General features: G+C 47.7%; 1 protein-coding gene across 10 annotated transcripts in view; it reads right to left on the bottom strand.

The window, feature by feature from the left end:
• Adarb1 (adenosine deaminase, RNA-specific, B1) overlaps positions 1-12,629 on the bottom strand; it is a 128,246-nt gene that overhangs the window by 30,053 nt on the left and 85,564 nt on the right. For 5 of the 10 annotated variants that reach the window (NM_012894.2, NM_001111055.1, XM_006256275.5 and 2 more), the window contains 3 exons: positions 9,077-9,151; positions 4,775-5,709; positions 434-548 (listed from right to left, as the gene is read on the bottom strand). In NM_012894.2, coding sequence (NP_037026.2) covers positions 434-548; positions 4,775-5,709; positions 9,077-9,104 — 1,078 coding nt within the window. In that variant the 5' untranslated portion in view covers positions 9,105-9,151. Of the gene's footprint in view, positions 1-433; positions 549-4,774; positions 5,758-8,340; positions 8,840-9,076; positions 9,152-12,629 lie in introns of those variants that run through there. The other 5 variants (NM_001111056.1, NM_001111057.1, XM_039098451.2 and 2 more) reach the window with 4 other exon arrangements.

Genomic DNA, 12,629 nt, shown 5'->3' with positions numbered 1-12,629 from the left:
CATCTGTAACTCCAGTACCAAGGGAAATCTGATGCCTTCTTCTGGCCTCTGAGGGCACTGTGTGTATCATACATATAGACAAGGCACGCACGCATGTGCACACACACACACACACACACACACACACACACAAATCCTTTTTTAAAAAAAACTGAACATTTTGAAGAAAAAGAGTTTTGTTTTGGGGGTGGGGGGTTGCTGGGGTTGACCTTAGGAACCTCACTGGCAAAACACGTGTTTTACCAGTTAAGCTGTGTTCCCAGCTCTAAGGAGGAAAGAATGGCTTCCACAGACAGTTCCTATATTTGTATATGACAGATGCATAAACACAGAAAGAATAAAGGGGAGCTTTCTGTTTGGCATCACAAGGTTGAGGGCATTATGCTTTTCAAACCTGACAGCAGACAGCTTGAACAGAGTGCTCGATGCTTACCTGTGGTCATCACTACTCCAGAGAGCACTTTTCTTCGTGCGTGAGGGGAGGAAAAGTTGTCTGTCAGGTCACTGAACTTACCCAGGACCAGGCGTGAGACAGCATCTGCCAATACCTGGTGGAGAGCAGAGACCAAATTTAGGGCCAGGGGTGGAGCCGGTCTCCCAGTGCCAACATGTGCTGTCTAATTCAAAGACTCTTACAGACCCACTTCTACTCTAGAAAACCCACACGGGCACATCCAGCAAGTGCGCGCGCGCGCGTGTGTGTGTGTGTGTGCGCGCACATGCACAATGGCAGTGGGCAGAGACAAAAGTCATCAGTGGCCCCTGTGCCTGATGACTAACGCAACTATGGCATAACTTATGGGTGTGACCAACCACTTTGAAATTGAATTGGAGGCCTACTCCACAGATTCAATTCATGCCTGGCCCTGTACACCTGGTCCAAAGCCCATGGCTAGGAAGCTCATAGCCATTTGAGAGGAACCGTTGCTCATGTTCTGCTAAAGACATGCTGTCGAGCCGCTCTGTGAATATTTGTTTAGACTTAAGGACCAGTGCTGCTGTCATCTGAGAGGCACGCCTTTGTGCGGCCTGCACTGCTGAGTGTAGAGGGTGATGACAGGTAAGGTGATAGGGATGAGTACCTGGTAAATGCTGAGCCCCAGACAGACTAAGGGAACACTGGAGAAGGGACAGACAACTGTAGAGACAGAGGTGTGATAAGGGAGGAACACCGTTTTCAGGATGCGACATGGCGGCTGCACCCACTGCCTTGCCTTAGGGAGAGCATTAGTGGCTACCTGCCCAAGGCATGCAAACAGGGCTAGGCTCTGTCTACCAACATTCTATTACGGATAGGTGTATTGCTGTCTTTTCTCATTGCTGTGATAAAATACTCTAGCAAAGGCAGCATAAGGGAGACAGGGTTTATTTAGCTCACAGAGAAGTCATAGCAGGAAGAGCTTGTGAGAACTGGCCGCATTATATCCACAGTCAAGAGCAGAGGGCAAGGAAGTAATGCATGTATTCTAGTGCTTGGTTTGTTTTTTCTATGATTAGACCATCTAGGGCTCCCTGGTAGGGAAAGGGTTTTCTCCCCTCATTAATTAATATAATCAAGATACTCCCCACCCCCAGACATGCCCTACACCAACCTACATATAGACAGCTCTTCGATAAGACTGCCTTCCCAGGTGACTCTACATTGTGATCACAGTATTGAGGGAGGGCGTGGTTTTATGGCTCCCTAAAGAACCATGGGAAGTTAACGGTTGCTGGGGTAGAGGGAGTCATTTTCCTTGGTGCTGCAGCTACTAGTAAATGCCCTTCCTCAAATAAAGAACCCCTCACCTACGCCCACGGAAGCAACCCCAGTTAGACATAGTGGGTCACACACAAAGAGAAGAAGCCATGAAGGTAGGAGGGGAGCTTGTTGTTAAGAAGGAGTTCAGCGAGAGTGGGCAGGCATAAGAGAGGATACTGGGAAAAAAGAAATGATAATATATATATATATATATATATATATATATATATATATATATATGAAATTGTGAAAGAATGGATTTTTAAAATATAAGTTTTAAAGGTTTTTATTTCATATAAGGGTATGCTCCAAGTGACTTTCCTGCAGAAGCCTGAGCCTGTGAATCTTGAGCCAGGCACCTATGGGATATATACCATGAGGCACAGGCAACTGAAGGATGTGTGTAGCTCTGACTCTCCCAGAAGGACTGATGGACCCATGTGTCTGGGGCTGTACACAACAAAAGAATAAGATCCTAATTGCAGTGGAGCACAGCGGCCTGCGCCTTTAATCCCAGCACTTGGGAGGCAGAGACAGGTGGATGGATCTTTGTGAGTTCATGTTCAACCTGGTCTATATTGAGAGTTCCAAGGCAGCCAGAACTACTTATCTCAAACAAGTAAATAAGTAAACAAACAAACAAACAATAGAATGAAATATCCTACATCCCAACCACTTACCTTCAACGACATGAACAAGGGGGAGGACCTGCTTTATACTGATGCTATACACTACCCTGGCATGCCTGCTGGAGCAGAGAACCACAGTTGTGGTATGGCCAACACTATCTGACTTTAGCCCCACCCCACTCTTGAATCATCAGGAAGGCAGACAGTTCTCAGGTCAGGGATGCTGGGCCCAAGCCCTTTAAGAAGTATTTCAGGGGAAAAGCAAGAACTTACATCCTTCCTGGATCACAGGGCGTGATCCTCCCACCCCCACCTCTGATACATAGCCACTCGGGTTGGTCCTGGAAGTCCCCTCAGAGAAGGCCTTACTGTTTCCATCCTCCGTGGTGCATACATTTCTGAGCTACCCTGGGCAGTGCTGGTTATGTTTCTGAGCAGAGGTGTGAGGAGGATACTGTTTCCAGACAATGGCTCCAAATCAGAGGTCCAGAAATCGATGCTCGACCTCTTCAGGACCCAGCGGTAAGCAGCATAAAGAGGTGGAGAGGGGTCCAGCCTACCTCACCATGACTAGGCCACTTGCCTCCCAGGTCAGGAGCTCAGTCCTTCCATACAAAGCCACGGAGGCGGCCAGTTAAGAAGGCAGGGCTAGCCTGCTGTCGTGTCTTGAGCCTTTAATCTCAGCACTGCCTGAGGCAGCAGATCTCTGTAAGCTTCAGACCAGCTTGCTCTACATAGAGAGTTCCAGGACCATCAGGGGTAGATAGAGAGACTACCCTGTCTCAAAACCAAACGACAAAACAGAAAGCAGGGTTGAGACCACCTGCCCCAGACCATCTGTCCGCTATCCCTCTACGGCATCTGAAATAGTTTCAGTGGTCTGGCAGTCATTGTCAACGTCAAGGGAAGACAAGTCACATCAGATGGTATGTTGAACTTGGGTCAAAAGATTTTAGCAAATCTACACCTGGAAATTGAGTCACTTGGGATCTAGGACCATTGGCTTGTAAAATAACCACTGAACCAGTTGGTTACTCTGGAGGGATGTTAACAGGGACTAATAGGAAACAAATACTTGTTTGTCACAGGATATCAGTAAGACACTAAGTCCACTCCTGAGATGCACTTGACTGCTTTAGGCAAAGCAGAACAAATCTTTTCAAACCAAGATTTGGATTTAACCCCAGCACTCGGGAGGGAGAGGCAGATGGGTCTCTGTGAGTTCAAGGCCAGCCTTGTCTACATAGCAACGTTCAGTCTAGACAGGGTTTATAATGAGACCTTGCCTTAAAAAGAAAACAGTAAATTAAAACCAAGAACTATGGTCACCTCAACTCTAGCTGTGACAGGCCAGAGAGAAAGGGCCCCACCTGAGGCCCAGGAGAATGGCTTTCCTATCCACCACATTTTCTAACTTATTAACTTAACTGCTTCCACCCTAAAGAACATTTTGACAAAAAGGGCTTAAGACAGAAGACTGAAAAACAGACGCATGAAATCGGCATTCCCAGGACCCAGCACAGCCAATGATCTGGGACCTGGTGAGGACTGAAGTCCCTTTCCCTTCTTCCTCCTTCAGCGACCCATCCTGAGCTACCCTAAATTTCCCCTTCTTTTTTTTTTTTTTAATTCTTTTTTTCAGAGCTGGGGGCCGAACCCAGGGCCTTGCACTTACTAGGCAAGTGCTCTACCACTGAGCTAAATCCCCAACCCTAAATTTCCCCTTCTTTACTGTGAGTTTTCTATGAGGACACAAACTTGAGTGGCTGTCCCCATCCAGTTGGAGCAGGGAGAAGCCCACAGAGGTGCCACATAGGAAATCTGGCATGTAGAGATGCCTAGCCACTGGCCAGTTCTAAAGTGTTTATGAAATAGCTCCCCCCGCCACACCCCCTGCCCTGCCAGCAGCTCCCCACTGCTCTAGGGTAGTGCTTTATCTAAATCCTGACCCTAATGGGGACTTCAGCGGCAGACTGGCCAGCAGCCCTTAATTCTGGGCATGAGTTCTCTATGCAGATTCAAGGAATGACCTGTCGAACAGAGGCAAAACTCCAGCATTTGGGCCCCCTGCCCCTTCCCCAGCAAAGGCTTGTTGTGGGGTGAGGGTCTCTTTGGGGGATGGTTCAATGGAAAGGGAATTGTGACTGTCCTGGTGAGGTTCCTGAGGTATCCCTGCTGTATTATCATGACCCTAGCCAGCATCAGGAGACTAACTCAGATTCTCAGTGACCAAGTGACCATGGAAACTGAGGCAGAGTTACTCTATAGCCGGACTTACCTGCAACTGCTCCTGCTCAGGGCTTAGTAACATAAGGCATCAAAACCAAAAGTGAAGACTAAAGGCTGCTTGGAAACGTCATTAAGGGCAGCGGCCACTCATCGGCAAGCACACATTTTTCCTCACCTGTGGCAAATGCAACTGGAGACCCTCACTGAGGACAGGCTGGCGAGATGGCGTTTGGTCCAAGTGCAAATTGAAGACAGTAGCCAAGGCAGACTGTGCAGCCCGGGCCTTGGCAAGCTTCTTGTTTCTCCCTGAGCCCTCAAAGAACTGGCCATCTACCACCACGGACATGACAAAGCTCTTGGCGTGGCTCTCCCCACTCTCGGAGAGGAAGTCATACTTCAGCCCTGGGCGCAGCTCATTCAAGATCATCACGGGGTTCTTCCCACTTGGGGGTGGGAATGGTGGTGGGATGGGCAGAGGAGGCTGGGTAAGGCTGGCAGGCACTGGGGAGGCTGACAGGCTAACGTCTCCGCTTGAGCTGAAGGAGTCATCCCCATTGGAGCCTACGTAGAAGGGTGGCTCCGACTTGTCTGGAGTCTCAAAGCCATTGAAGAGCGTGTCGGGGAAGTCCGCCTGGTCGGACGTGAAGTCTGTGTTCACGGAGAGGGTCCTTCCCATGGCCAGGTGGGCCTCAGAGGCGTTGGGAAACTGGACAAAAGACCGCAGGGCCTTCTCAGCAGCATGCAGCTTTGCCTTCTTCTTTGTAGGGCCGGAGCCTTCAAAGACCTGCCCGTTTACCTCCACAGACATGACAAACAGAGGTGCGTGCACGGGTCCTGTCTGGGACAGCAGCATGTACTGTAAGCCCGGTTTGATCTCGTTCAGCTGCATCAGGGCGTTCTTGGGTAGAACGGGCCCTGGCGTTTTCCTTCGCTTCTTCAGGCGGTACTTGGAGTGGCCATTGCTGCCCTCCTCCAGGGGCCGCTTCCTGCTGGTGCTCCCACCACCCCCGTTGGAGAGCGGAATACCCTCGCCAGGCCCGGGTGTGCTGCTGTCCTTGGGGGGCATGTTGTCCAGATTGCGGTTTTCTTTAACATCAGTGCTGCTGGAACCTGTGGTGCCCAGAAAGAGTAACTTACAACGCCTTCGTTGCAGGATCTTGTAAATGCAAAATTTATAGATTCCTTTATCTCTTTGTAGCTGGGTAAGTGATGTGTGTGTGCATATTTCCTTCCTCAACGCGAATGTGAGGAGCCATACGCTGACCAGAGATGCAAGTGTTGGGGGCTGGAACCCACTCTGAGATTTTCTTTTTTAAATTAACGGACCTATTGCCTCTCCTACTTAGTTCATCGATGTCTTCTGCACGAGAAGATAAACATTTTAAACTATTTTCTCTGTCAAGGGCATCCTAAATCTTTCTAGCTTATCAGGATGTTACGTGTTAGGCTAATCCACAAGACTCACACTAAGTCTGATGAGGTGGCCTGTGAGTTCACCAGCACATGGGCATTTCCCTCAGCCTGAGCTTCCTTCACAAGGTTACTGACCTTAGCAGACAGCAGTTTTTAAGCTTAAGCACTTCTCGGGAGAGGAGGTGCTGTTTAGAAACCTGTATTCCCGACTGACTTGGCTCTTGAGGTTCCAAACACCTGATCGACACATGATAATTTGGTTTAGTTTATGAATCGATCACAGAAAACTGCTCACGTAACAAGGTAAAGCACTGTGACTTTATAGAACTTAGTTCTGAAGAATAATGCAGCGGCCATTGAGGACTTTTCATTCCATTTCAGCACTACTGGCTTCCGATTCTTCAATAAATTTTATGCTAAAAAAACAAACCGTAAGAATAGGGCCGAGTGCTGGAGTAGCGGACAGGCCGTGGTCCCTAATTTCACAACATGCCAGCAAGCCTGCCCTTCTGAAAAAACAGCTGGTAGGCTTCCAGAATAACTTGGCGGCCACACCTTTTAAATGTACTTTACATGGCAAAATAAAAAAGACGACTTTGATCTTTAAGGGAAATAACTGTCAGGCCTGGTGGTGTACACCTGCTCTTTTACCACTCAGAAGGGTAGAAGACCCTTGTGGCTACCAGGGCCGTGGCCTTGTTACAACCGCCCGCCAAGCAAAAAGACTGTCCTTTCTATGTGGGGTGTGCTCAGCTCTCCCTGGTTTACTAGGCCTTCTGAAAGGATGAGTCCCCTCTACCGCCCAGTTTTACAGCCCCGTGCACTGGGCCTGCGCAGTGTTTATGCACATCCCCAGCCACTATCTCCTAAAACCAGCTCCTAAAACCCAAAGTAAACCCTAACAGATGAATATCTTCTTAACTAGGGTGGCTTCGGGGGTCTGTTTCTACCACGCAACACACCAGTGGATTTTCTCTGTGTTGAGTATTCTGCAAATGTTCCTCAGTGAGCCCGGGGGCAGGGTTAATGTGGTGGACATCTTGGTCGTTGCTGCCAGTCTGATTCGGCTGATACAGCAAAGACTACGGAGACAAGCTCAGTCCATGGAAAATCTCCTGTGTGAGGTGGGGAGGGGTCTCTCAGTAGACACCTCAGTCTTCTCAGAAGACTCCTGACACACACGCCACTTCTCCCAGCTGACAAAGCTAATGGAATGGGCACTAAATTTTCATTTATAACATCCTCCAGCAAAAGACCGGTAGGTTACTCCTTTCGGTACTCAGGGAACAAAAGGTGAGAAGGCAGAGCAGAGACGGACAGAGATTAATAAAAGGGAGAACATCACACGCTACATCTGCTCACAGTTCACGTTTCTCAGTAAACAGAATTATCAGTATAGAAATGCATGTTATCAACGAGGCACTCTGATATGCATTTAGCCAAACGTTAGTGAGGCCAAACAGCCAAACGCTCTCAGAACTAAGTTAACAGTCAAGACTATGAGAAAAATGCACTTTCTGTGAAAGTGGAAATCGTTCTCAACTCTTACTTCAGAAATAAAGGTACCAATCACATGGTATAAAAAAATGCTCCTGGGGAAACAAAAATAAAACACTCCAATTAGAGACAGAGCCCACGGTCAGCTGAAGCAGCCACTCTCTCTGTGTACCATGCTGCTGCATTTAGAATGTGAGGTGAGTCACAGTGCAACCTTAATTGCTTTTAAAATCACAAGAGATGCACAAGGCTGACACTTTTAAGTTTGCACTGGACCCCAACGTTTCTTGATATAGGAATATTATTTGGAAGGACACTTCCTTAGTTGAATTACCCAAGGCTCAGTGGTGATAGCCACAGCTGGAGACGAAACCCAGTCCCCAGCCAGCGGGTAGTTCTAGGGACACCTTCGCATACTCCCCAGGGGGTACTGGCTTGGCACAGTACTGGAAAACTGAAATGCAGATTTAAAACTTGGCAAAGCTGAGAGTGACGGGTGGATCTGCCAGCAAAACTCCTCCACAGCTTAAAACACCGCAAGAGCAGAACTAAGAAGCAACCAGTGAACTGTGCGCGGTACCCACATTAGTGGAGGCAAAAGCATGCCAGCTACACTGCTTAAAATGGCACTGGACTGCTGCTTCGTGCCAGCCAGTGGCCATTCTCAGAGTAGATAATGTCTGCCGCACAGCCTACCCCAGATCCAGCATGGCAGTGGGGCGCAGACTGGCCTCACACAGTGCTGTTAGGCTCCGGGTGTCTAACAGTGGCAGAGTGACAGCCCCTGCCACTAGGCTGAGTCACAGAAAGTGTGCTGAGCCCGGGTCTCACCATCATGCCACCCCCTGGAAAATGCCGTTCTGATGGGCAGCTGCATGTTCTTCCTTCAGACCAGAGCACCTGAGCTGGAAAAGTGCCTTCTTCCAGACAACTTCCCAGTTAGACCTGCTCCTCTCTGGGACTGAGGGTGGGCGGAAGTGACTGGTGGCTCACAGAGAACGCCAAGGGAGGAAAACGCCGGTGGGTGTGCCCGAGGCCCCATACCCGCAGCCCCGTGGAAGACGCTGGAGAGCAAAGAGCCCCAGTGAGGGCACCAATCACGGTCCAGTCTTCAGACTAAGATCATGTGGACTCCCTTCCCTCCAAGGCGGGAGCAGCGACTGTGTCTGAGGGGAGCTTTATGAACCGTTATCCCAGTGACCGGGCATCTGAGTCAATCGGAAAGGTTTTCTTGAGTTTAGAGTGGCGCAAGTTCAGAGCTTTATTACAAGGACCACAACTTCACATGAAGCCACACGGCATTATGAGACGGGCACCTAGAGGCATGTTTCTGGAATAAAAGTGATGGTCCCATGATGAGAATGAGGGATGGAAACTCTAGATAGGTGGCTGTAAGGAAAATATCCACAGTAAATACTGAAGCCTAGTACACAGAAACCCACCCCTGGCAACGGCCCCCAGCGGAGGGAGTGTCAAACAGTTTGCTTCTACTGATCACATTTACAAACACACTAAACGTTTAACGGATGTGAACTATTTGGCACTATGTGATAGGCCTAGATCTTACTCATATTCTCTTCGTCTTCTATATCCATGGTAAAATGCTTTTGAGGGCTTCTTGACTGGCGGAGACCTCTTTTGTCTGAAAGACAGCAAGAAACAACGTTTAGTGTGTGGTCCTAGCAAAATGAGGTGTGGAGTCTTCCTGTACTGTATCACTGCAACTGAAAAACAAAATAAACAAAAAACCGGGGGCTGGAGAGATGGCTCAGCGGTCAAGAGCACTGACTGCTCTTCCAGAGGTCCTGAGTTCAATTCCCAGCAACCTCATGGTAGCTCACGACCATCTGTAATGGGGTCTGATGCCCTCTTCTGGTGTGTCTGAAGATAGTGACAGTGTACTCACATACACAAAATAAATAAACCTTTAAAAAAAAACCTGTAAGGAGCCTGCCATCTGACAAGGAAAATTCCCAGTCTTTTTCACTTCCTCTCATCATGTTCTGGGCCACCAAAGAGTCTGGGCCCCGGACATAACTGTCTTATGTGGAAAGGGACACTGAAAGTAAGAAAGGGGTCACTACAAAGGAAGCCTAGGACAGTGTCCAGGAACCTCATGCTCTTCATGTTCTACCCCCAGGGAGTAAAGGCTACTAAGGGGTCTAAGACAGAGACAAGGAGGTAATAGCCTGCTGACAACAGCCACGTCCTAGCCAATCAGAGAACCTAACAGGACTCCAGCTATTTGCCATCTAGCCTCTCCTAACAGAACTACAAATGGGTGACAAAGTGACCTCACATAACAAGACACCCAAGTATTTCATACACACTTCCATGCATCCCAACAGCACATCACAGGAGAGCAAAATGTGTGTAGTAGCTTAAATCTAACACAATTCAATCCAACAGGATTGCTTCGCCACACACAACTCCTGCTTCACTGGCAGGAGAAACTCGAAAAAGATCTGGAGAAAAATCTCATCTGCCCAATCACTAAAAAACTCAAGGTTTTCATCTTCCAGATTATTTCTGATAAGTTGTAATTTAGAGAAAAAACATTTTCAAATTTTGAAACAAACATTGCTTCGCCAACAAAATTTGCTTTATCAATGTCAGTAAATTCCGTCTTTAGGAGAATGGTGATTAAATATGCTAAAAAGTACATACATCTCATAAAACATTCACGTATAATACATACGGACCTCATGACAATCATTTGTTAGTAACTTTGCTCTCCTTTGTCCCCCTTGGTAAATGCAGTGTCAGATACTGATGGAGTTTCTATAGAATCTTTTGTTCAAGGGACTGGAGACATGGATCAACGGTTATAAGCACTGGCTGACATTCAGAGCACCCAGATTTGATTCCCAGCACCCAGAGGGGAAATGATGCCCTCTGTGGCCTCCATGGGTACTACATGCACATGGTACATATACATACATACATACATACATACTGGCAAAACACCTACAAATATAAATCTTAAAAGTGCAAGTTTTCTAGGTAGCTATAACACTTTATATTAATTCATCATCTTTTTATTTGTTTGTTTGTTTATTATGAGTACACTGTCACTGTCTTCAGACACACCAGAAAAGGGCATCGGATCCCATTACAGATGGTTGTGAGCCATCATGTGGTTGCTGGGACTTGAACTCAGGACCTCTGGAAGAGCAGTCAGTGCTCTTAATCGCTGAGCCATCGCTCCAGCCCATTAATTCATTATCTTTTTTTTTTTTTTTGGTTCTTTTTTTCGGAGCTGGGGACCGAACCCAGGGCCTTGCGCTTCCTAGGTAAGCGCTCTACCACTGAGCTAAATCCCCAGCCCCTTAATTCATTATCTTAAGATATACTTTTAGAGTATCTATTATGTTGAAAGCAGATCTGCGTACAGTTCTAAAGGAACTAAAATGAATCAGATAGATTTTGCAGTTGAGGACTCCAGATGTTCAGACAGCTGGCTATGCTAGGGAACTTTTGCTAATAGTTAGGGGTGTAGAAACAGTGGTTATCTGTTAGAGGTGTGTGCTGAAGTATCTATAGATGAAATAATAGTATCTGGGTGCACACTTTATACAGCTCTACATTGTGACACAGTGTGCTCACTGTGGAACACTTTAGTGTGTGTGGGGAGGTCAGGAGGTAATTTTACAGAGTTGGCTCTCTCCTTTCACCTTTATGTGGATTCCAGAAATAAACTGAGGTCCCCAGGTTTGTGCAGCAAGCACCTCTACTGAGCCATCTCAGCAGCCCAAGCCACCATGGAAAGTTTTAGGAGAAAGTGGGCATTTGGTGAAGTACCGAGTGTGAAGACATCATAGTGGGCGGGCACCCTTAGCAATGAAGGGGTAATCTCAGGAAACAGGGATGTCGTTGTTCATTCAGACAAGTTATGGCCAGAGGTTGGACCATAACACTTCAGAGGCAGAAAATAAGTGTAGGTGACTTAACAGGACAGGACACAGACACCTCTGAGAAACCAGGGCCATGTGGTAAAACGGAAACCTCTCAGAAAGCTCTTGTTTGCTCAAAGGAGGCTTGATGCAGGCAGAGGACACAGAGGCTTCTTTTTGCAACGATTGGTGGTAACTTCAGAGATTCATACCTGTTCCAAGTACCAAGAGTAAATACAACCCCAACACACACACGCGTGCACACACACACACACACACACACACACACACTCTCTCTCTCACACACACACAGACATACAGACACACACACACAGACACACTTATACCCACACTCACACATCCACACCCAGATACACACACTCACATACAGACACACACACACACATACACACACCCTCACACACAGACACACACAGAGACATACTCATATACAGACACATAAGCTCACACATACAAACACACACACACCCTCACACACTCACATACAGACACTCACACAGACATACAGACATACAAACTCACACACACAGACACAGACACACACACTCACAGACACACACACTCACACACACACAAACACATACCCGCTCAGGTAATGTCACTGAAAAGGAAGGATCAGAGCTGGAGTCGGGCAGAGTAGAAAGCTGGCTTCCAGGCATGACACAATTGTTACATCTTAACCTCACAGCAGCTGTGCTCACAAGCACAAGACAGGCCCCATCAACACCATCATGAAATGAAGAGGGGCTCATAGGGGTCTCCCCTGCCTAAGGACTTACAGGCAGTTAACAGCAGGTGGTGGAGGGAAAGAGGTTTTCTTCAACCACTAGTAAGGAATTCATGTTCCTGTAAACAGACTCATTTATGTTCCTGTAAACAGTCCTAAGGAAATTCTTTGGTTCACGTACACTGAAAAGGTAGGAGAAGCAGGGCTAGCTGGGAAGAGGACGGGCATCAGTGGGAAGGGGAGGGGACAAGAAAGGAGAACAGACCGGAAGGTGACCAACGCGATGTGCAGAAGATGGAGGAAATACACTTCACCTTTTCTGCCTGCTCTGGGATCTACAACAGAGAGCCCCAGATTTCAGAACCAGGGGAATAAAACAACCAGACCAGGAAGGGCATGCTGTGCCCTACAAGCCAAGGTGGTGCCCAGAAGCTCTGAAATTTCCTTAAGCCTCATTAACCTGACTCAGGGTGGAAGAA

The sequence above is a fragment of the Rattus norvegicus genome, chromosome 20 (assembly GCF_036323735.1).
Source record: "Rattus norvegicus strain BN/NHsdMcwi chromosome 20, GRCr8, whole genome shotgun sequence".
In the NCBI taxonomy this organism is placed as follows: domain Eukaryota; kingdom Metazoa; phylum Chordata; class Mammalia; order Rodentia; family Muridae; genus Rattus; species Rattus norvegicus.
This window is presented reverse-complemented; position numbering and strand designations above follow the sequence as displayed.